Genomic DNA, 23,668 nt, shown 5'->3' on the forward strand with positions numbered 1-23,668 from the left:
ATTTTCCAATTTTCCATACTTTGCTACTGCTCCTTTCCAGATTCTTGTGGGTTTACTTAGAGCTCCAGTCATGTGTTCATACTCCATATTTTAATGAGGAGCAGACAGCGTGTGGCTTGTTAAAAAAATGCTGACTTCCTCTTGGTAGAAGAAGCCAGCACACCAGGCTCCATGTTGGAGTGTGAGAGAGAGAGAGAGATGGATCTGTCTCTGGAGGCTGCAGCTCTGCCCGGGGCTCTTTGGCTCCATCATCATCATCACTGAAGCCCCCCTGTGGGTTGAATGAGACAGCTCCCAGGCCTCAACCACTGCCTTTGCCCAATTTGGCAGCCCTCTGATATTTGTTATTTATATATATATTTAAAAAAATGTCTTTTCTCTAGGGAGCCAAAGCCTGCTTCCTGCGAGACATCCCCTTCTCTGCCATCTACTTCCCTGTTTATGCCCACACCAAGCAGAAGCTGGCAGATGAGGAAGGAAGGCTCGGGGCGCTGCAGCTGCTCACTGCTGGAGCCATCGCAGGTAACAAACATCTGGAACACCTCTGGACATCAACAACAACATGTTGTGTTTTTATTAAGTCATGTCATTAAGCCTGCTCCATCCATTGAGCCTCAACAACAGCCTGTCTGCATATGCATATACGTATTATCCTATAAACATACAATATAAACATGTATAAACGTATATACATGTGTGCGTTTGTGTATTTATACAGTCATGGTTGATATTCTACATATTACACATTGTTATTTATATTTAATAAAGATATATATATATATACACACACATGTATATTTGTGTGTGTGTATATATATAATATTTATTGGTCATACTCTCCTATCTGAATGCAACATCATCTATTCATAGTCAAAGGGCCTCATCTTATACCCGTTGTGAAATGTATCCTAAGGTGTACCTGCGGCATCGCTGGTAACCCCTGCTGATGTCATCAAGACCAGACTCCAGGTGGCGGCCCGAGCAGGCCAGACGTCGTACAACGGCGTCATCGACTGCTTCAGGAAGATCCTAAAGGAAGAAGGTTTCAGGGCTTTTTGGAAGGGCGCGGGAGGTAAATGCACACACACCGGTAGTCCTGTTAAGTGATTTTATAATCGGGGGAATGAGGCTCGCTGTGATTGCCATGATTGTCTCGAAGCCACCGGAGAAATATTGAATCCCACTTTGTGATTTTCAATCCATCTTCCATCAGCTCGTGTCTTCAGATCCTCGCCACAGTTCGGTGTAACCCTGGTGACCTATGAACTGCTGCAAAGATGGTTCTACGTTGACTTTGGAGGACAGTAAGTGCTTCACACCCCGTTTTCAAAAACGTAATTCCATGAAGTGCCTTTTTGCCCTAATCCGACTCTCTCCTCAGCCGCCCTGTTGGCTCTGAGCCCACTCCCAAACCCAAAATGGAGGACCTTCCCTCTGTGACTGCAGACCACGTGGGTGGCTACCGTCTGGCTGCTGCCACCTTTGCAGGCGTGGAGAGAAAGTTTGGCCTTCACCTGCCTAAGTTCAAGCCTTCTGGAGAGTCGACAATCGAACCAGCGGAGTCCAGAACAGAGCCGCAGGCGTCATAAACCGTGCCTGCGAGGGCTGCATGCTCCTCCGGTCATTATCTCCTACTTAATGGTTTTATTGAGCCACGTTTCAATTCAACACTTTTTAGCGGTTGTCTTGCTTTGAATGCTGCATGAGTCTGGCTTTACTGCTTTGTCTTTACACACTTTATTGTACATATTGTACTTCTCTACAGAGGGACATTATGGCTTTACGAAAAGGATTGTTACCTGCAGTTTTTTTTTTCTGGCGTGCAACAGCTTTGGTGTGCATGTTTCAGTCGTATTTCAAATACATGAGGATGTACAGATGTTTTCAAGTATTAATTTTGAAATCATGACCTGGGAGACTCGGGGGGGAATTATTTAAATGTATTTATTGTATTTTATTGAGAATAAATCATTCAGACTGTTTCTACTGTGTGAAAAGTACATTCTCCCTTTTGACACTGGCTTTGAGATTCTTCAGGAAACAACCCGTCTCTTTTCAGATCCCGTCAACACACGTGACTGATCTGGGAATCACTGAGCAGTTACAGCATCGAGGATATTCCAACTATCTCAGGTCTAACCAGCTCCACTGATTGTGTGTAAACTCTATAACAATATAGAAGTAGAAATACATTTAGATTTTGGACAATTCAGTATTTTACAAACAAGTGAAGTCTAAAGCAACAGAGATGACAACATGGGCTACAGCTGTGAGATGTTTACATTCTTGATGTTCAAAGACGTGATTGCTTCAGTTCAGCTGTAGAGTGTTTCTGGTGAATACGTGGAGTTGAGCACTTGTAGTATTTGGCTTGAAAAACTCAAAATTAAGGCTCATGCTTTAAATAAAGACAGTTAAGGATCTTTACAGTCAAGGTTTAAATGAAACCTTTAAATGAAAATTTAAGGCATCGGTTGAAGGGAGGACGACAGTTCTGCGTTTGCGATCATGGCTCCCTGTTTGCGTCTGAGGTCATGTTATTCCAAGGAAGACTGGGGATGGTCCAGCTAAACAGACAAGGTAGAGTTGTCCGATTAAAGTACAATGAATCAAAACATGTCCATACTTCTTTCTGATCATAACCTCCATCTTTTCCGGGGGGGTTGATATTAACAAGTGCACCACTGGTCCCTTAAATGTTGCGTCCATGGCGATGAGATCAGGCAGCCAGGCGCTGAGCCGCCAGCTCTTCAGCATCATCTCTGTTCTCGTTGATCTCTGCCAGCGTGCGGACAAAACGGGTCCACTCGTCGTTTCGTGGCACCGCAATTTGCTGTGGAGAGGCATTATCAAAATTTCAAACACGGTCCCGAGTGGCCCAGGATCACATGTAAGTCCCGGTTTGAGTAATATCCTCAACATGCTCTTAAGAAAAATCTCATTAAGGTGAATCACCCCATAGTCTGTGTAATTAATCACTCGTTACTGAAAGTACAAATTAAGGCAGACGAGACAGAATCACGTCTGCAACAACACGCCTAAGTGACAGAGCAGAGTAATCAAGAGATCGAGTGGTAAAAAGCTGAGTCATGCCCACTCACCTCTCCAACATCATATACACGCACTCGCCCATCAGAGTCTCCAACAGCGATTTCTCTGCCAGAATGAGCCCATCTGACCCTGTTGAGGGCCGGGTTACCCTCCACTGTCACGCTGGCAGTGGGGACCTAAAACAATAACACAGCAGAATAACAATCAGAGAAGCGGGAACTTGTTCATCTGCCTCCGAAGTAAATCATCTCATTAGGATTTGAGTGTAGCTCTTACTAGATACACAAAATCCTCTATGTCGCAGAAAACGTCAATGTTTGAAATAGACTGCAGTACCTCGGTGTCATTGTTGAGGTTCCACAGGTCCAGATGTCCAACGCCGTCCACACAAGCAAAAAGAGCGGGGTGAGTCGGTGACCACATGACGTCATACACGTAATCAGAGTTATCCTCAAATGAGTACAGGGGCTTGTTATTCTGCAGTTATGTTTGGAGAAGAAAAAAGGGCAAAGAAAACCATTCTTTTATTTTGAAGGGAATTCAGTTTTTGCCCTATACATGAATCGGTTCATACAAAAGTTACCACTACAGCATTTTAAACACCACGGTTTCTTCATCTTTATTAAACTGTCCCATCTTTCTTATTTGTGAGACTCTATGGACGTCATCAATGGATCGACTCTGGTCCGGATACATTTAATAAATTGGTAATTTTGACTAAACATCAGCCAAACTGATCACACTGTTGTTAATTGCCGCTGAACGTTTAGCATGTCGACAGTGGTTGTGCTACAATGTCAGTTAGTTATTGTAATGAGGCTGAATCTGTGGTAGAAATTCTTAACGCGTTTTGTGTTCATACCATTTTACTGAAGTTATTATAAGGTTTAAGGAAAACAATGGATAAGCTCTTTATTCTGTCTTATAAATTTGTTTTCCTTGCATTGAGAATCTCAGCCTCACTGAGAACATTGCTTCATCTTGCTTTTCGCTACTTTTGGGTAAACGGGATCCAGCACAGTGACTGGTTGTCAGAACCAGAGTGCGACTTGAGTGACAATTCTCTGACCGAGCCCAAGAGAAAATTAGCCGAGCCTGACAGGAATTCAGTTTTTATGTCCAAAACCTGATCCAAGCCTGATGTTTTTTCTTTCCCCAGATTACAGACAATGTGCAGCGTAAAAACTCTGGTAGATAGCCCAGCCAATGTGACTGAACCCCCCACCTGAACTACGAGTTGTCAGGAGGGCTCAGGTCGGATATCCACACTCTAGTCAGGACGTCTGTCTTACCGTTTTAACAACACCCTTTTGCTCAAGTATGACTTGCACTACAACATCAACACATGAGAGGGGTCCTTTCAAATCTCAGTGCGCTTTAGATCTCACTCGTACCTTGGTGCTCCACAGCTTGACAGTCCAGTCAAAGGAGGAGGTAACAAACAGGTGGGAGAAGTCCAGGGGCCCTGCAGCTGTGTGACAGTGGATCCCTGTGATGGGCCCATGGTGGCCCTCAAACATCTCACTGATACCCGCTTTGCTGTAAACAGATAAACATGGGAATAAGAGGAAAAGGCACAGACAAACAGACTTTGTTTGAATATACATTTCTGAACAACGGGAACGAATGATGAAATTAACTGGTTTCTAATAACTGGGTGTTAGATTAAGCATGAAAGAAAGCATCAGGCGCACACGGACCTCTGCTGGATGTATTCACATTAATCATTTCCTTATATCATGTGATTACCAGCAGGGTGGCAAAGGATTCTGCAACCCCTCAACAACATGTTGCCGAGCTGTTACCCAACTGAGGCTCCGATAATTAGTGTAGAGAGGTAAATACGCAGCATGAGTGATGCTTATGCATTATTAACTGCGATTAGAGTATCATACCATTATAAATGAGGTGGAAAATTATTCCCCCAATTACAGAGGTGATTCTGCTGCGTGGAGCCTTGCAGCTATCCCCTCTCTGTGGTCTCTGGGCATGCTGCAGGACATTTAGTGCGGCGCTAACATGCTACTCAGTGGCAGCTCTGATTTAAGCCACATTTCTCTGCTGAGAACCATCCTCTGTATGAGGAGGCCTGGTTTCTTAAATGAGAACATTGTGGGATGAACTGCAGCTTTAATTCTCCCCGGGACGAACGACTGTAAACAAACTCTCACTGAGAGAAACATACTGAGAAGAAAAAAAGAGGACGGGGGGGAAAAAATGATTTGTTTCCCCTGCATGTGTGCCCTGTTTATGTTGAACAACCTTTACAAACACAACTGACAAGCGGAAAAGAAAAACAGGATGACTGGGCAGGAGTGAAACCTCAAACAGCAGGAGTGTTGGATTTGCGTTGAACGGGGAAGTGAGTGGGCTATATTTATTTGACACACGGTCTTAGGTGGGCCTAACAAGCCGCCTCAGTTTCCTGGCGGTGTTCGGAAGGGGCGCTAGGGACCGCAGTTCCTTATGAACGCACCTTCCATGACGACACGACATGTAGACAGAGCCGTCCTCGCTGCCCACCACGAAATTGTTGACATCTCCGAGAGGGAAAGACATGGAGGTGACGGCTACAGCTTTGGACTGCTTGAACACCAGCTCCATGCTGTCCTGTGGAGGGGAGGGGAAATGGAACAACATCCATAAAAAGCTCCCTGCTCAGACTTGAATGTTAACACACACTCTGCCAAGCACAACCTATAAAAAACACTTGACAGTTTATTAATGCATAATCTAAATTCAACGAGCACTTTATGAAAAAAATTGACGTTTGACAGAGGTTGAGGTATTGGCAGCACGGATGAAATGACACAGCTAGCAAAGTTGATTTCCTTGAAAGTGAAAAATGGGTTGTAGAAGGGTAAAGCCGGGGAAAATACCAAACTGGAATGCTAAAAGGAAGAGGTCTGGCCAAAAAGTTTGACATTTAGCCTGAAAGGGAGGGACAGGAAGTGAGAGGAATGTGACACTGAAGAGACAAACATTACACAAAATGCAAAATCTGAGCTTAAACGTTGTTTTTAAAACTTTAATCCTATTTCTATGTAGTACAGCCACGAATAGAGAACCCACACACACAGTGTATCTGTTACCTGTGGCTGTGAAAGCATGTCCAGACTCCAGGAGCACATCTTTCCATCAGTGGAGATGCTAATCAGATTGTGGGCGTTCTGGGTTCCAACCACGTTCACACAGTAAACTGGGTGCTGCAACAACAGTGAGGGAGGAACTTTAGTCTCCTGTTGTATTTTAATTAAGTACTGTTCCCCTCTGCCAGTTGTTTACAGTACCGTATGTGCTGCTGCAGACAGGGGGGTCCTCTGCACAGGGGTCCTCTTATTACTTCTGTTGTCCCACAGTACAATCTGTCCTGAATATGTGCCCCCCACCACAACGTTGGGATGGAACTTGGCAAACGCAGCCGACATAACAGCAGACTGTCAGAAAGAGGAAAAGGCGGAGAAGAGGAAAAGGCAATATTTAGTTTCTCTGGTGGTGAAAAAGTACATGTTTATATTGACACGTCTCTGTGCCAAGTCTAAAGTCATGTCCAACATCCAATCAAACAAAAGGCATCCATGCTCATGTCAAGTATGTTTTCAAGAACAAGGCAAGAAGATAGTTTTTAATCCTAAAGTTTTAAATCCTTTTGACAGTATACATAGTTCATCATGACATATTCATGTACATATATATTTAGTTTTTGGCTCTGGAAAACTGTGAAGGACCAATTTCCAAACAAATAATGATTCATCCAAAAAATTATTATGAAGTTCAAATTTATGAGCCGAATGTTTAAAGTCCCTGAGCAGCAAGTCCATGGTTCAACTCCTGTGTGTACAACCATTTACTGTGTCATTGCCCTATATACTGTGTTCTGCATCTGCTATCTTCATAGTCTCTATTAAACTTCAGCATAAAATGCTCCAGAAAATAGTTGTCAGGTTGACCAAAAATGATAATAATCATTGTTTATAACCTTAAAGAATTGTACTTTTTTGATGAAAATGACTGGAAACACAATTCTAGAATTAAAAAAAACTAACTAAAAAGACATTTTCCACTGAGGTAACAGACCCCAAGGCAGACCTGTGTAAAACCTTTAGAGTTACCAGTAATCAGAACATGGAAAACATCAACTTGAATCTGCTGTTCTCCTGCTTTATCTCAAAAGTTCAAAAACGCTTTAGTGCATGTTCTGTCTTTAACAAATAAATCTTTAATCACTCTTGCCTGACGTCTTTTAGTGGAAGCAAAACAAAACTTGAATTATGACTTGATTCATGAACTTAATCACTGGTTCTCAGGTGCTGACATACACTGCTCTACCTGCCACAATATTTTTCTTACTTATAACCAAAAACCGTTAGAACTTGAGGTAAATCTAATTTTGAGTCGACTTGGAAGCACAGAGTAAATTGCATTCTCACTTCTGTTCAGTTTTACTCATCTGAGCAGCACGCCTGCATCTACATCCGCTCTGGAGGCAACAACATGTGGTTCTACTCAACTTGTCTTGGTGAAGGAGCCTCGGGGCATGCATTATAATAAGGCTGGGCAGAGCGGAGGAGCTCTGCTGCTCTCCCTGCTCGTTCATCTGAACACAGGGCCCTTGTTTAGATGCACATGATAACTAGCCCTGCCCCACACACTTAATCCTGCTGCAGTGCTCGGATTCCACTCAACTCCTGCACCACAGGTCTTCTCCGGCACCGCAAGAACATGTGTTTGTAGATGGATGTGGTGGAGGTGGATGCCAGCCCAGTGAACTCACAATGTGGGTGAAGGGAGAATAGGTGAGCAAACAGGGGTTGGTTGGAAGGCTTCCATGCTTGTCATGGAAGAAACCACCCATGAGACCAAGGGGAGGAGTGGGAGGAAGAAACAGAGGCGCTTCACTTTAACGTACCTGACAATGGAAGACGTACTCCGGTGTAGGCCTCTTGTACTTCATGTTCCACACTAATGCAACACCATCTGGCTCATGAGGAGCATCCTCATTGTTGTTGTATGAGGCAACCAGGAGTTCAGGATACTGGTGACAGAAAAAAAAAAATCAGCCCAAATGAATGTTGGGGGGAGGCGTGCAGACATGCCCCCCAGGCTTGGCTCCATGTGGACGAGCCTCGCTTGCCCTTTGCAGTGCTGCTGAAAGCCTTAAAGAATGAGTAACTGTTTCCTCAAGATTTATGGCTCGTTTACATCTGACAACCCTGTAGAAACTTTGGCAAATTACGTTTTTATTTGCTTTCATTATTTTAACCAAATGTTACAGTTCTGGAGGCGCTCAGCGGAACACAGCAGTCGACCAAAACAGAGGAGCTCACTGAGAAGCTTTTAAGATTTAAGCCGACTGAGGTGCAGAGAATAAATTCAGAAACACTATCCAGACGTAAACAAACCATTAACCCCAGCTACTTCTAATACTTGATCCGAGGTTTACAGTGTGTGAATACATAATTTCAAATCACCAGGGAGTGGATGTGGCTCTGAACAAGTGAATACTGTGCACAAAGAGCTGGTGTTCAATCACTGTCAGTAGTCGTTGCAAAATCATGCATTAAATGACCTTGGACACCGGAGGAAACAAATCATTATGGTGACAGTTTGTATGGGACATAACTTACTTTTCCTAAGGGAGTTGTGGCTATAAGTAAATGCTGTCAAAGCCAACCTATGTAATCATAAAGCATTATGGCTGCGTAAAGTTAAGTTGTTTTAACAACCATTTAGCAACACATGCACATATTACTTTTATTTTAGCGCTAACACGCCACAAATTAATTTGTCGGGATTGATGTTTGAATAATTGCTAAATCTTTCTAAACTGTTTCCAGTGAGGTGTTAAAAAGTTGGTTAATATGTGAAAGAGCTGTAAAAAAGAAAATGACCTGGGGGGACCAGTCGAGACAGGTGACGACACGATGTTTGGACCAGCGCTCGTCCATGAACTGCCTGTTGAGAGAGAGCTTTGCTCCGGCCTGGATCTCACTGAGAGGAAAACAAAGCACCACAAATCAATAAACACACTGTTTCAGAATCCAATTATGATTTTAAAAAACAGCACTAGCTGTCCAACTATTACCCCTCCTTCTCCTCCAGGTCACGGCCACTGTAGTCAAAGAAGAGGTCCACATGCTCTGATAGAGCTCGCTCAATAATGCGAGTGCTGTGGTCAAAGAAATTCGCAAAATCCTCAGAGTGCAGGATCTGGAGTTTTTCCTCCTCTGTTAGCTCATGGGGGGGTGCTATACAGAGGAGAAAAAGACAATGAAATGTATTGAGGTTATCTGAAGCTCAGGGTCATTATGAAAAGTGATGCACTGCTTTACAGGAATAGAAACCTCTTTGTTCTCTGCATCCACTATTATAAATGAAATTGCAAAATTTCTAGAGGAACTGAAGAGGCTCAATTTCACGGGTAGTGAAGTACCTTCCTCCTCCTCTTTCTGGTCTGGTTTCTCAGTCGGAGTCACGACTGCTGGTTGAGGAGGAGCAATTTCTTCCTCCTCTTCTTCCTCTGTTGATAAAAACAAGATATGGAAAATACACTTAGTTGAGTCGACTACATCTCTGAATCAACATTTTCCTATGTAAGAAACTGCAAATAATTTTGTTTATGTCAAAACTTGAGCAGAAAATGAAACCAAATTCTGAGTAAAAACTTTCACAACACATACGATCGTGCCTGCAGCCAAATGTTTAATAATTTTTGGACACTACATTTTCCACCTCTATTATTTCCTTCTTTCAATAAAAGCTTCACCCTGTGATTATTGGCATGCCAATAGACTGATTTTGTATCTCTGCCTTGCATTTGTTTGGTTTGTCAGCACAATGTCGCCTTTCAGAAAGAACCTGCTCCTCTAAAGCTGGGAAGTTTGTCATTTGAATCGAAGGGACACAGCACTGCGGGTGTGTTGTTGTCATAGGGACCCCTGTCTTTACTAACTGTTAATGAGACTCTAGCCATTCAATAGACTTGAGCTGTCAGTGTAGCTGTTTCCTCTGTGTCCCAGGAGCAGGTTGCCCCCTTCTAGGCCACAGGGCAGCGGGGCAGAGGGTGTGGAGCAGCTGCCAGGGCCCGTCCCATTGGTGTGGCCAGATGACGGCATGGTGCAAAAGCAGATGGTGATGATGGGATTGTCTCGTGCTCTTCAGAGGTGGCATGGGGATGGCACAGAGGTTTTCCGCCTGGCTGCACCGACACAAGCTTCTCCCTGAACGGCAAGCCTATGCAATTACCATCCTAGCAGGAGGTCCTGCAACTGCTATTCAAGCTCAGAGAATGTACGACAAAATACAGGCCAGACCAGCTGGCAAACTGCACACCGGTTCTACCTCAAAGAAGATGAGCACGCTTTTTCAAAACACATCTCTTAAAGACAGTATATAGCTCATTCTTTCGATGTAAAAAATAGAAGCAAAAGCGGGACAAAACAGATTCATGAGGAGAGGGGAAACACTCATCTGGTTCCTACAGCCGTTTATCTTGTATGAACCTTATAGTTAATCTAGGACGACAGCACCACATGCCAGAATTTCCTTCCTACTGAGATAATCTAAATGATAATGTCATCTGTCACTTTGTCCATAAACTGATTTATCCCCTTTCTCAGGCGGAGGTTTGGGGAAGAAGGTTATTGGGTGCACTGATGAGTTTACAGAACTGGGTTGATGAAACAAGCCTTTTCAATGTGCGGCCGTACTCCTGCAACCAACAGGAGAAGGTTAAAATCTTTCCTTTCAAGGGCCTCAATCAGGCTTAAAGGAAAACAGTAATCACTGTCTTTCAGCTAGTCCCGGCCGTGCTCGTCAGCCCTTTTCGTGGTGAGGCAGCCAGAGCAATCAACCTGCCAGGCATTAGGAGCGGATAGACAATCTGAAAATAAAGGGTATAATGCACCTGCCAGCCAAAATGGCCATTTGGAGAAAAGCTAGTGATCCTGGTGACCCTGCTGGGGAGGGACGTGTGGGGGGGCAGCAGCAGCGCCTAGCGAGGCTGGGTGGTGGAGGCAAGACAAGGAAGAGGGGGTGGTGGGGGTGGGGGTTTTGCATTTAACAGAATTCACCCGAATCACCAATGTCCCATACACTGACACCTCCTCTCAAAGCAGGCCCAATTATGGCTTTTGTACCACTTAAGGAATAAAAGCTTTTCTCGGGGGAACCGGACAGGAGGAGCTGGGGGGGTGGGGGGGGGGGGTAATCACAGGTCTTCATCAATGGACAATATATTAATGCAAACACAGCATGCGGCCGGTGATGTACAACCAGAAAACTAAATGACCTTTGCTCTTCGCTGCAGGTGTCTTCCACTTTCTATATGTCCTGCCAGAACAAGGATCTGACTTCAGCACGTGCAACAGGGTTTGTCTCTGCCTTATAAAAGGCCAATAATGAAACCACACATGACAAAACCCTGCCAGTGTGCACACACACACAGTCACTTTTTTACGTCTAACAAACAGTGAGGAGTAAAGATTAGCACAAATCCAAAACCAGGAAACAAGGTATAAAAATGTTTTACTATTCAAATTTTACACTCAAATGTATTAGCTGCTGTATGACAGAGGGATACGATTGATATTTAACAGTACTAATCATCAAGTGCATAAAAGCTGACCAATACTACAAGTGGCACTTGAAACAAGATGGCCATTAAGAGATTTTGTGATTAAAAGTTTTAACCTGCCTCTGAATTCTGAGTGATTAAAAACAATCACATTCAATTAAATATTCAATTTACTAAACTCCTCTACATACTTACTGCTAATAAGCCTTTTTAAAACGATGTGCCAGACAACCCCCCCACCACACACACACACACACACACACACACACACACACACACACACACACACACACACACACACACACACACACACACACACACACACACACACACACACACACACACACACACACACACACACTCCTCAGCTCTCCTCAACCTCCAACAGTATCTTACTCCATAATTACAGCCTCTTGTTGAAGAGTGCATACTGATGCTACATATTACCTACCAGTACAGTTGGGAATAGTGTAGCTAAAATTACAGACAATCACCAATCTGACAACCTAAAAATCTATTAATTTGTTAAAAAGTGCCACCAGATAAAAACGTGCATCTATATAGAGCTCAGCAGCGTAGTTCAAGATGTACAAATCCCATTCATTTTCTGAATAAAGATTTTGATTATCATCCATATTGTAACCATCCGAGGTAGACTTACCACAAGCTATTTTAAATGCTGCTGCAGAAGCCAAGAGTTCGTATGATATCTGTGTTTTAAGTAAAACACTTTTTTTCCCCACAATATCAAGGATACTTCCCTACCCACAAACCTCAGGTGCAGTAGCAACCATGGATATGTTTACCACAACTGCTAAAATGTCGGCTACGATAGGATGGTTCAGCGTTACTAAACTGGTTTACTGTACTATACACTAAACTTCATAGACAGACAAATACGAGATACAAAAAACAATATATACCAATTATATCAACAAGGTTAAATTCAAGAAGCAGCACAGTGGAAGTCATTGGAAAGGGATATTTTGCAGTGGTTTATAGAATCAGTATTAAAATAATTATGCACAGAATCTTGTGCCTTTGCCTTATTTTCCATTTTGCCATGTCTCTGATCTAAATCAAGTGTCACCATTCATCTTGTAGCTGATGGCTCCGGTTCCAGGCTTAAAACTCTCCGAACCATCAACAGAGAAAATTAATGGGACATTTAGTTCTGGAACCAGAGCCGTTCTAAAAGTTGGCGAAAACTGTTATGCTAGGTCGTCCAAAGTTCACAAACTGGGATGATTAAGACGCAGAGGTAAATAGTTATCGATATGTAAGTCATCTTATACAGTCATAGGACTCTGAGATGTGATTTCATGCCACGATGTTAATAAAGACTGTCCAGTACTTGTTCGGTGGAAGAGTGACGCACTACTGTCCCCAATACGAACAATCAAATATAAAAATGAGGATGTATTCTCCTCGACTGTTCAGGCAGTCTTTCTTCAGGGTCAATGGGGCAAGTGATGTTAAAAATAAAAAACATTGAATCTTTTACTCCTTTCTCTGAGATGTCTTGCCGACACTGTGGGAACCCTTGGTCTGCAGCGAGCCGGGCAAGGCTGCCGCTCCCTCTATTGCCACCGCCCGCTGACCTTGAGAGTGCCGCGCTGTTGCCTCCTTTTGACAACATGATAAATCGCTCAATCACAGAACAGGCCTGACACCATCCCGCACATCAAAAATGCGCCGAGGGGAGCAAGCAGGGAAGGGGATGCCGTCTCATCGAGTGCCAGAAGTGATGGTGTGAAAATGCACAATGTCACTGACTGCGTTTTGTTATGTGCCTGTTCAGTGAAGGGAGAAGACAGGGAAGCGAGGGAGTTGATGAAATGATTACATAGTGGCAGAGAGGGGAAGGGGGCCTCGTGTTGAACAGCTGGCAGAAAACATCGTTGTTTAACACAGTTTTACAATGCTCAGTAGAGTCCAGAGTAAAGAGCGACAAGGAACAGAGGGATGCTCTTCATCCTTCACTAGTTCTGCTCATAGTTTTCCACAAAATCACACAATTCTATCTTACTCACGCTGCGTGCCACCAAAGAATTTCCTACATATCACCTGATCGGGCAGAAAGTACACTGTTTAAAATCCTTACCAAGCTTTTAAGCATGTTTAAAAGATGTCAGCTGATGAAAATAAACTGACAAATCAGCTAAAAGAGACTCTTCTTCTTCCAGTGGCAGTAATTTGAAGCATTGTGACTGCGACTAGTCCTGATACCTCTCTCAGTAGAGTCAATACCTGCACCAAGACTCAAACAGTCCTCTTTAAATGAAACAAGCTGCTCATTGATTTCAGTCCCCTACTACATATGTCTGACTTTTAACATCAACATCCAGGAGTTATTCTTTGGGAAAATGAAGATAATGTTAACAAACAAAGATTCCTGCATCAGCACCCTGATCCAGATCCACATCAAAATGACGTTTTCGTGGAAATCCGTTCAGATGTTTTTGTGTAATCTTGCTAACAAACAAACAGACAGGTAAAAACCTAACCTCCTCGCAGAGGTAAACATAACAGAAAGACACAAAACAAAAATCCTCCAATCATGATTTCAGTCAAGCGCGTCATTCACCATCTGTCGATACGTAAATCAACCACGAGCAAGCAGAGAACCCACAAATATTGCAAACTTCATGTACATGTGTCCAACATGTGGACGTTAGCATCAGCCTGAACATCAGCAATTACATACTTATCAACATGCTTCAGAGGCAGTAAGCAGTCACATGCACGGGGCTTCATATCTTTCCTTCCAATCACATTTCTCTTTCCTGTCACTGGTTTTCTCATCTTGCTCATTTATCATACTGGAGCAATTATACTGAATTGGTTGTAGAGCTGCATGGAGCACAGGAGCAGAGAAGGCTGAGTTTAAGTCTCTCCTCTGACTTATATTTCCTGGGCCTCATTTTTACTTTATTTTCATCTCAGTGTTTTTGTTTAATCAACTCTCTTCTACTTGTTGTTCCTTTCTGGTCTCCACTCGTGCACCTCATGCAGCAAAATAAAACGTCTGTCAACCTTTGTCAGACGACCATATACAGTATGTTGATGCATAGAAAGCCGGTAAAACCTTCTATACAATGACATATTCTAGCAAACAGTTGTGCACATATACACACATCTTTTGTTTGTGTTTTTTGGTGAAAACCTGTACAACATGATGTGAGAATCACCTTCTTTTTGCTGGGTCATGACAGGTGTCTGGGTCTCTTTTGTGTAGGACACAGTTTCACGTGGAGGGAAGTCCACCTGTGTGATTTTGGCCATTCCAAGTTTTGTAGTCACTCGCCTAAAAGCACAGAACAACTCAAACTTTGCACAACATCACTTCAAAAGAGTAACACATTAAACAACAACAAAAAAACATACAAAAGACATATTACTATAATTGACCTTCTGTGTTTCTGAAACAATTTACACCTTCTTTATATTGGACTGCTGATCAAAGTAAGTAAATGAGTGTTTCATGGGATGGCTTCAGATTAGTTTAACAACCGGTGTGAATTCATTAAAAAGCTTTTGTCTGCTCACTCTTGCATGCAAGGCTTTCCAGCATTAACTGAATCGTGACTTTGAAAAACAAAGTAATCATGCCATAGATTGAGAGAAGGGAAAATGACCAGGAAAGGAGAGAAGAGAGTGTCCAGTACCCCAGCTCAGAATCAGAGTGAAGTTGAAGTGTGGACGGGTCAGAGTCCCAGTGCAGATTCCTGGTTAGTGTCACAGCAACAAGGCGGCATTAGTGAGAGAGACAGGCAAGCACAAATGAAGAGAGGAGATAAAGTTAGCTTTGAGGCACACAACATGCTGATCGGATCCTACGTGACTAATCAGTCAAGTTTGCATGTTACCAAACACACTTAACAAATTCAATTTATTTTTGTTATTGTTGTTTTTCAGGTCAAATCACGATCGCGTCTTTCTACACGATACTCAAGATGAGAGATGAAAGAGCGTGTCTGCTTAAAATGCATGGACATAAAGGCCCTCTGAGTGGGATGACACAGGGTGTAATGTGCAGCCTGCGGAGCTGATACAGCCTGAACTGTGTCACACCAAAGGCTCCGAGTGCTGTGTAGACAGAGAGAGAAGGAGAGAGACAGAGAGAGGGAGCCCTCAGGGAGAAAACATGACCTCCATGTGTGTAGGAAATGGCCATGCTGGTGAGGGAAATGAGTCAACACGTAGGGGGAACAGCTCCCTGGGCCTGATGGGACACTGGGGGAGCTTGGATTTCTGTGCAGGGAAGGGGCTCTAATTAGGGGTTAAGAAGTCCCCAGGCATCGCAGCAGCAGCCTGCTGTTTTATTGTTAATTTAGAATCGTCCTAATTCAACAGCACACAAATTAAATAAACACGCACTCACTTGGCATTAACTTCTCATCATTCGCTGTGTGGGTGTGAGACTTTGTAAAAACTTTCAGCTCTCTTAATACAATCAGGCTTTACATTTATTCATAACCTGTGTCCCGAGTTCAATGTGATGCAAAGCAAAAGCAGATCTGCACTTCTTCAAGCCATGTGAAATATATGAGAAATGATGTGCTGTATAAGAACGTTTGGATGTCGGTGGCTGTGACTAACTGTGAATGAGCACAAAAAGTGGACAAACGGAGCAGTTTGAGGAGATTTAAGATCAATGACGTAAAACACATTTAGGCATGTTGTCTTTAATGGAGAAATAGCCCTTATTTCTTATACAATCTTATTACAGTGGCTTTTTTTACTCTTGTAAAGTCCTGTACGGGAAGTGGGGAAAATATTTGTGGTGCAAACATTTAATGAGGTCGACGTGCGTGTGTGTGTGTGTGTATTTATCTATAAATATATCTATATACCTGGGTCCCACGGCTCCATCAGAGTCCTGGCTTCCTGCCTCACTTGGCGTACCTGCCGATTTGGCAGTCGGAGACATGGGAGGAGGGACTACACAGTGAGACACACAATAATCATCTGTTACCATGTAAGTCGCTGAGATGTTTACAACAGAGAACAAATGCACCTAAGCTACAGTGGATAAATAATATTATATCTTAGAGTGAGATTTCCTCACGGACATGAGATTACTGAACATGTGGTAATAAGTGTATACCCTGAAATTAGTCGCAAAGCAGGATAAATACATAAATCTGTCTGAGACGATCAACACAAGCTGAAAAAGGCGCAAAAAAATGAATGATACTGACTTTGTTTATATTAAATAAACGTTTGAATATAAGAAAAATATGATGTTGTGTCACTTCGGTTTAGAGTGTTTTCATGCTGCTCTGAGGTGATGAGGGTTTTTAGTATGGATCTCTTCTGCCACCTGGTGTTAGCAACAGGACAATGCTCCAAAAACCCCAGCATGCAACAGAAATGCACGGTGCTTAATCCAGGAGTATGAGCAATACAACAACATTGACATTTTTTCCATTCACACATATTTATTTCATCAATGACTCTGCTCATATTGTACAACAACATCATTGTCATTATTGTGAAATCTGTTTAGGTAAGACTGTTTCCGAGATAATTGTGAGAACTTGCAAAAACATATTGAATACATTTTTATACTGCTCATCTGTTTGTATCCATACCAGATGAGCAGTATAAAGAAAGGGGCCTTTATTTATCAAATTATCAGTTGCAGAAAAATAAAGACAGACTTAGGATATTATAGTTAATGTTTGGATCTACGTGTCTGAATGTTACTGCTTCTGAGCTTCTTGCCTTCAGTCTGGTCTTTAACATGATCTCATGATCAGCCGGATTAAAATCATGTGACGGAGTCGACGAGTAAAGTACATGCCACTGTTTGGCCATAAAGAAAAGATTCCTAAACTGTTCACCAGTTTGAATGGGAACAACCTTAATCTCTTGTAATGGAGCAAAGACAGTGACAAAATATAACTAGGAGATATATAAAACAGGCTACCCAAAATACCTGTTATTCCCTAAGGTTTATTTCTAGCTAAAAATTTACAACGAACCAACAAGGAACATAACATACCGACAGGAACATCTGAGGCTATGCCCATACTCTGTAGCAGGGCGTCAGCCTCACGCCTTTTTTTCTCCAGGTCAGAATCGTCCTGGTGAACTGCAGCATCTTTCAACTGGTCTGCCTGGAAGAATAAAAAAACATCCCCTATTAATGCAATGTGTAAATGTTGCTATGATCTCAGACGATAGAGGATGCAGAACTTAAGCTAGTCATCATTTGTACCATAGTTTTATCCACATTTCCAATAAGACCGACCACATTTAAGGGCTAACGAATGACACTTATAATCACTTTTCAGATTTTTAGCTATGGGAGACTTTTTCCACATCCCCAAGTACTGCCTAATTAACCGACAGATTTAAATTTGTTGTCCAGTACAAGAATTTAACTTAACTAGCATCAGAGAACAGAAAACTCAAAAGGAGGCAAGACGGAGCTGATCATCACTAAAAAAATGTCTTTATATTGAAAATGTATTTATGGAAAAAGGACAACATCTGAAAGCTAGACATAATTTAAGGCCTCTGAACACATTACAGCTTTGTCATCATTTGACGATGCCCCCCTGTTGGAGAGGCAGATCGTAGATTGTCTTACAATGTGTAAATGTGTTAAAAAGATTTTCCCCCTCAATAACATTATTTTTGCTGACGTCGCTATAGATTTACATATGAAGTGAAGTCTTACTTTCTTATCTCGAGTGAGGATTGTGTGCTACACGTAACCATTATTCCTTTTATGACAAACAACTTGCTAACACAAAAAAACTGACCCAGTCGTTCTGTTATCACATTACATTAGAGATTAGCATTTTCATACACTCTACTTAGTGTCAATCAACTCACACAAAGCAATCCATGAAACACATTTTCCTTTGCTAACTTTGTTTTGAAATCGTAGATCATCCATATGAAATGAACCGTCTTCTTAACACACAGATTTACAGTATATAAATAGCACATTCATTCCATTTCATTATACTTGTCATTGTCTTGTGTGGAAATCAAATCAAACATCCATAAGTGTCATTAAATTTTCACAATTATCTTCCAAGGACTTTACTGAAGATCATGAATAGACGCATCAATTGTGCCACATGACCACAGTGAATTTAATCCTACTTTCACTCAAATTGAGCCACTGGTTTTGAATGCATTTCTTCTCCATGACACTTTTTCAGTACTCTGCCAGCGAATGCTCCAAACATTTACCAAGTGTTACTCATACCTCTTTCTTCTTGCGCTCCTCCTCCTTCCTTTTCTTCTCCTCTCTGATTTGAGCCAAACGTTGCTTCTTCCTCTCCAGCTCTGCCTTCAGCTCACTCTTGTCAGACATGATGCCACAGCTGGGAACAAAAACACAGTTTCTTCAAGTTGCACTCAGGAACAAGTGAATCTCAGGAGGAAACCTGTTGACATCAGGGGGGACTCTCTCAGCTTCAGCACCAGCTTGTGCAGGAACACAGCTGAGAGCCCAGCTTCACCTGGCTGGAGGATCACGGATCCTGCAGCGGTGTTTCCTCTCTTCTCTGCAGCTCACTGACTTCAATGTGCTGCTCAGACTGACACTGACCATTAACGTCAGCTAGCAGAGCCCCACCCAACCACTGAAAAGACCGTTCACACCCGGTTAGCTTAGCATCAAGGAAATAAGCTAACCCCGCTTATCTCCTTCCATCCACTTCTCTCTGCTTCTTATCACCTTGCCTCGTGTGATGTGATTCTACATACAGAGTTCATGTTGTGACTTTTTTATTTGACCAATCGCGTTACGGTTCCATTGAAAAACGACGAAGCGGCCTCGTTAGCTGCTGACGTTAGCCTTCCTTGTTATGGCTAGCATCACTGTTGTACATTTAACTATCAGATCCTAACACCGCACAAAGTCTGGTGTAATGTCTTACTTTAAATGGCGCCTTTGATAAATAACAGAAAACGTGGTTCCCACAACTCAACCAATACTTTTAGCTGAAGATGTAGCATTAGCTTTGTTTGTTAGCGGCTAGCTTTCAGCTACACAGACCGCAGGCTGAATAAAGCTAAGCTAGCGAATGAAGTGGGGCTACAAACACGGTGACAGAAACGTAATCGTGTTATTATTGTGTGACACTGACGAAAACGCGACGTGTGTCTGTGGATCACCGACCTTAAAGCAGGTTTTCGACCTGACACCAAACACGCAGCCAAAACAATCGAGCTGACAGCCCAACTACAGGAGCCGGGAGGAGTCAGAGGGGTTATTTCAGCTTCGCCATGCCTGTGCCTGGAAAAACACTCGAAGGCAAAACAAAGCCCAGAGAAGCCACTGGACTTCATGTTGTGGATAATATTACTAAATAATCTTTGATAAAACATCAATCAAGCACAGTAACAGGAACCCAGAGTCATAAGAGCTGCTCATCATACAGATTGTGTTCTACTTATTTTTATATTTCTCCCTCCATAGCAGCCAATTATTAGAACAATCATATATTTCTAATTATTCAAGAACTGTAACATGCTGATTAGAAATGACCAGTATTTATTGTAAATATATAAAAATGTTCTCAACAAAGCAATTAGATCATAGAAAATCGGCCTTGATTATTTATACAGTGTATGTCGACAACACATCTTCAAGAAAACAAGCTCAAGGTAGAATGAAATGTAAGGAAAGATCAGCACACCCCCTCAGACTAGTGCAGACTGGGTGAACATACACTACATTCAGCCCACAACTCATTTATTCTGCAAACAATTAATCTGCTCCGTCTAGTTTGTTGATCCTCTTCCTGACATCTCCAGAGGTCTCTGAATCAGCTTCATTTGTCAGCTGAGACAGGGATGGGCCCACCTTGGTGTTGTCCTCACCCCCCCCATCGGTATGCCGGGTATGCAAGACCTGGTCACTGGGGCGTTTCCAAGATGGTCGAGTTGCAATCCAGAGGATCAGAGCTCCAAAAATCACCAGGAGGACTCCTAGAACGTTCACAAAAATTCCCTCCGGAGGCATGTCCTTATACTTTGGGTTGTTCCTTTGTCATGAAATACAAAAAAAACGGTTTACTCAGTTTATGCAGCAAATTAACATTGCACATTTTTTTTAACAATATTATTATCTATTAAAAAGTACTTACAGGGCAAAAATGAGTTTCTCAGTGATGCCCATTAGGGCCACAGCAACAACACTGGTGAAGAGTAACAGACCACTGTAGATGTGGAGGGGCATAAATGCTGCTCTCCAGTATACCGGAGTAATTGGTATCAAGTACATGCCAACTCCAAGGACCAGCTGCTCATTGAAGGGGAGAAAAAATGCACTTGTTAGCTATTGTACCAATCACGAATGTTATTCACTGGGACTTTGCATTTTAGTGACTAAGAAAGAGAGAGGGGTATTTGTTTGTTGGTGTTCTTAAATAAATCTCAGTATCACATGCATGTGCTAGTTAAAGTCCCTTTATGTCCAAACAGTCCATAAAGAAAAGATAAATAAAAGTGGTACAAGTAAATGCAAAATGCTGCACCAAACAACCAGCAGCCAATACTTAAGATACAAATAATCTCAAACAAAACTAGTTTATTTACCTGTAGACAGTACAGTATGACAACTGTCAGGCCCAGCCAGCTGTGCAGACTGTACATGTTGGGGATTTTCGCACCATTATGGAAGTCAAAAACTGCCACCACAGATATAACAGCGAGAATGAAGGCCACTAAGTTCAGGCCTGCATGGGTGAACTTCATCGTCAGTTTGCTGCACTGCCAGGTAAAGGGGAGCCTGTAGACAATGATGGCTGCAAGAGAGGGTCAGTCGGTGTAAATCAAACAGGTTTGATGCAACCATGACAAACTAATTTTCTTTCAAAATAAGTCAATTTCCAATAAAACTGTTAAAATTAGGTTTTCAATTGTGACAGCTAAGTGATATAAAAATGGAATTGCTCATTGTGGAAACTAGTGGGTTTCTCTATAAATTTTAAGGTTTTGATCTTTATGTAAAGTGCCTTGAGATAATGTATATTATGATTTGGCACTATACCAATACAATTTAATTGAATTATTGATAGTAAACATCACTATCCAAACATTGTTATTGTCACTATATAATTTACGTTTTAGGTCTTTAAACCATGTGAAGTCTTACAGTGATTATTTTAAATATTTAAATCCCTAATATAAAACTTTTCACAGCTCTGCAAAGAGCGAAGGCGGAAGAAGAACTCTGCTTCTTTACTTATGTTTAAGTAGCGATGCCACACAGAAAACCTCAGGTTTAAGAACAAAATCTTCATTCAAGTACATACAAAAAGTATTACCAGCAAAGTATTCTTTAAATAAACTAAGTAAAAGGGCTTATTTTGCAGACTGACCCTTTTTATGGTGTTTAGACACTGGAGCACCCAAGGCCATGAAAGATCTTTGTTTTTCGTTGTTATGTGAAAGATAATATATTGTGCAAACAAGTTAGCTTGGGGGCTTCAGGAACCCATTATTGAGGGACAAGTTCCAATACAATCCTTCTAATCAGTATCTGGTGACTTATTTAGCCATTTGTCTTCTTGTTGTGCAGCACTTTGTATTTTATGTTGAAAAGTGATCTATATATAACATTATTATTATAATCCATGGAAATCCCCAAACAACATTGCAGGGCTCCATCCTGAGTAATCAGACACATAACAGACATGCAAGGTCTCTAATGTCATCATACTTAAGAAATCCACCAAATCTTTCAATCTTTCAACTGACAATACACAAACCCTTACATCACACAAAAGTGCACCATAAGTTCAAAAAATGCCTTTGGTCCCTTTGAGGTGGAAAAGTAAAATAAGTTCCCCATTTAAGCACAGTTGTGTAACACTACGAAAGATCCGTTTAGTTCAAGTTTAGTTTTATAATTACGAATAAGTCAACATCAACCTCTTCCACGATCCTTGCAAATTTTTGACTTGTGTAACTTAGCCTCGGGCAATAATTAGCTGTTCACACCACAACTGACATCATTAGGCACAACGTATTTATGCAAGAGACAAAAAAAACGAGTCCTCTCACCTATTCCCTGTATGAAAATAAACCCTGTGACCATGAGCAGCGGATGCCAGTTGAATTCGCCCAGAGCTCCATCCCAGGCTAACCCTTCCCTGTAGTGCAGAACCCAAACTATCACGAAGATTATGGAGACAACCCCGAAGAAGACGGCGGCGGACAGAGCGGCCAGGAACTGCCTCAAGTTCTCCATCGCAGTGAGTGTGTGTGTGATCAGCTTCAGCAGCAGAGCAACCTGAGGTTGTTTCTTCTCTGACGCAGCAGCTTCTGTTTCTGCTCAGGACAACTTCAAGAGGCTGCAGAGCGCGGCCACGTGACTGAGCAGAATACGAGGAGGAAAGGAGGTTTGGTAACTTCAGTGTTTACAGAGGAGTGAGACGTCTGTCAGAAAACTACAAGTACCGCCCCCCAGCAGCACGGAGGAGGGGACAGTGACCCCCACTGTCCCCTCCCGTCATGACGCAGGGTGATGGCCACATCAAGTGTTTTCAGAATATCAAGATGCCATTGACCCTGAGGAAATTACACTTCACTTGTTATTTGTGGGGAATGTTGATGTTGACTTGTGCGTAGCTGTAAAAACGGATCTTTCATAGTGGTAAGTTCACACCAAGGTGCTTGGATGCTATAAGTTAATTTATGTTTTACTTAATTGGAAGGTTCTGCCCAAAATGAGAAATTACTCATTACCTATTCACCACTAAGCAGGATCCACGCGTGGACGTGGCACCAGAGTTTTACAGCAAATATTAAGGCTAAAAACACGGTGTAAATGACCTTGTTTCAAGTCGAATATGAATGCCAGTTATGGCTGACACTTTAGACACTTTTAATGAGTCAAAGCAAATATCACTGAGACTCACACATTCATCTGGAATTTAAAAACAACAATTCTGTGTTATGAAACGTGAAACTTTCACCATTTGGGATCTGCATGAACCCCTAGAGGCAATATTGTGAAATAGGCCCCTGCTTCCATCTCCTCTGTGCAGGTGTGGTTTCTTTAGA

At 42.3% G+C, this 23,668-nt stretch overlaps 3 protein-coding genes across 7 annotated transcripts in view; 1 reads left to right on the forward strand and 2 right to left on the reverse strand.

Moving 5' to 3' along the window:
• The window catches only part of LOC109631334 (electrogenic aspartate/glutamate antiporter SLC25A12, mitochondrial), a 19,745-nt gene extending 17,763 nt beyond the window's left edge, over positions 1-1,982 (forward strand). For all 3 annotated transcript variants that reach the window (XM_020090021.2, XM_020090022.2, XM_020090023.2), the window contains 4 exons: positions 384-522; positions 914-1,072; positions 1,214-1,304; positions 1,382-1,982. In XM_020090021.2, the coding sequence (XP_019945580.1) occupies positions 384-522; positions 914-1,072; positions 1,214-1,304; positions 1,382-1,589 (597 nt within the window). In that variant the 3' untranslated portion in view covers positions 1,590-1,982. The remainder of the gene's footprint in view (positions 1-383; positions 523-913; positions 1,073-1,213; positions 1,305-1,381) is intronic.
• Positions 1,929-19,928, reverse strand: LOC109631335 (dynein, cytoplasmic 1, intermediate chain 2a). 3 transcript variants are annotated; one of them, XM_020090024.2, is made up of 17 exons: positions 19,776-19,928; positions 18,858-18,975; positions 17,637-17,751; positions 16,483-16,570; positions 15,295-15,354; positions 14,818-14,933; positions 9,485-9,571; positions 9,137-9,299; positions 8,943-9,042; positions 7,961-8,086; positions 6,342-6,488; positions 6,144-6,257; positions 5,528-5,661; positions 4,446-4,590; positions 3,388-3,528; positions 3,102-3,227; positions 1,929-2,833 (listed from the first exon to the last, which is right to left on the reverse strand). In XM_020090024.2, the coding sequence occupies exons 2-17, from the start codon at positions 18,963-18,965 to the stop codon at positions 2,720-2,722; spliced, it is 1,884 nt and encodes a 627-aa protein (XP_019945583.2). In that variant the 5' UTR covers positions 18,966-18,975; positions 19,776-19,928; the 3' UTR covers positions 1,929-2,719. The 3 variants fall into 3 exon arrangements, with proteins under 3 accessions (XP_019945583.2, XP_069389574.1, XP_019945584.2); XM_069533473.1 differs by having other exon boundaries at positions 15,265-15,354; XM_020090025.2 differs by lacking the exon at positions 15,295-15,354.
• Positions 19,929-20,133: 205 nt separating this feature from the next.
• Positions 20,134-23,069, reverse strand: cybrd1 (cytochrome b reductase 1). The gene is made up of 4 exons (XM_020089818.2): positions 22,667-23,069; positions 21,197-21,405; positions 20,746-20,900; positions 20,134-20,643 (listed from the first exon to the last, which is right to left on the reverse strand). The coding sequence occupies exons 1-4, from the start codon at positions 22,851-22,853 to the stop codon at positions 20,367-20,369; spliced, it is 828 nt and encodes a 275-aa protein (XP_019945377.1). The 5' UTR covers positions 22,854-23,069; the 3' UTR covers positions 20,134-20,366.
• Between the last annotated feature and the right edge of the window lie 599 nt (positions 23,070-23,668).

This window comes from Paralichthys olivaceus, chromosome 10, assembly GCF_024713975.1.
Source record: "Paralichthys olivaceus isolate ysfri-2021 chromosome 10, ASM2471397v2, whole genome shotgun sequence".
NCBI classification, from domain to species: Eukaryota; Metazoa; Chordata; class Actinopteri; order Pleuronectiformes; family Paralichthyidae; genus Paralichthys; species Paralichthys olivaceus.

Bases quoted from the DNA above. Each gene is read 5' to 3' on its own strand.
- cybrd1 (XM_020089818.2), bottom strand. From the start codon at position 22,853: ATGGAGAACTTGAGGCAGTTCCTGGCCGCTCTGTCCGCCGCCGTCTTC. The intron at 21,406-22,666 runs GTGAGAGGACTC...CCTCTCTTGCAG, and splicing joins TATTTTCATACAGGGAATAG to CCATCATTGTCTACAGGCTC. The intron at 20,901-21,196 runs GTAAATAAACTA...TTCAATGAGCAG, and splicing joins TCATACTGTACTGTCTACAG to CTGGTCCTTGGAGTTGGCAT.
- LOC109631335 (XM_069533473.1), bottom strand. From the start codon at position 18,965: ATGTCTGACAAGAGTGAGCTGAAGGCAGAGCTGGAGAGGAAGAAGCAA. The intron at 8,087-8,942 runs GTCATTTTCTTT...TTCTGTCACCAG, and splicing joins GTCTCGACTGGTCCCCCCAG to TATCCTGAACTCCTGGTTGC. The intron at 4,591-5,527 runs GTGCGTTCATAA...ATCTGTTTACAG, and splicing joins ATGTCGTGTCGTCATGGAAG to CAAAGCGGGTATCAGTGAGA.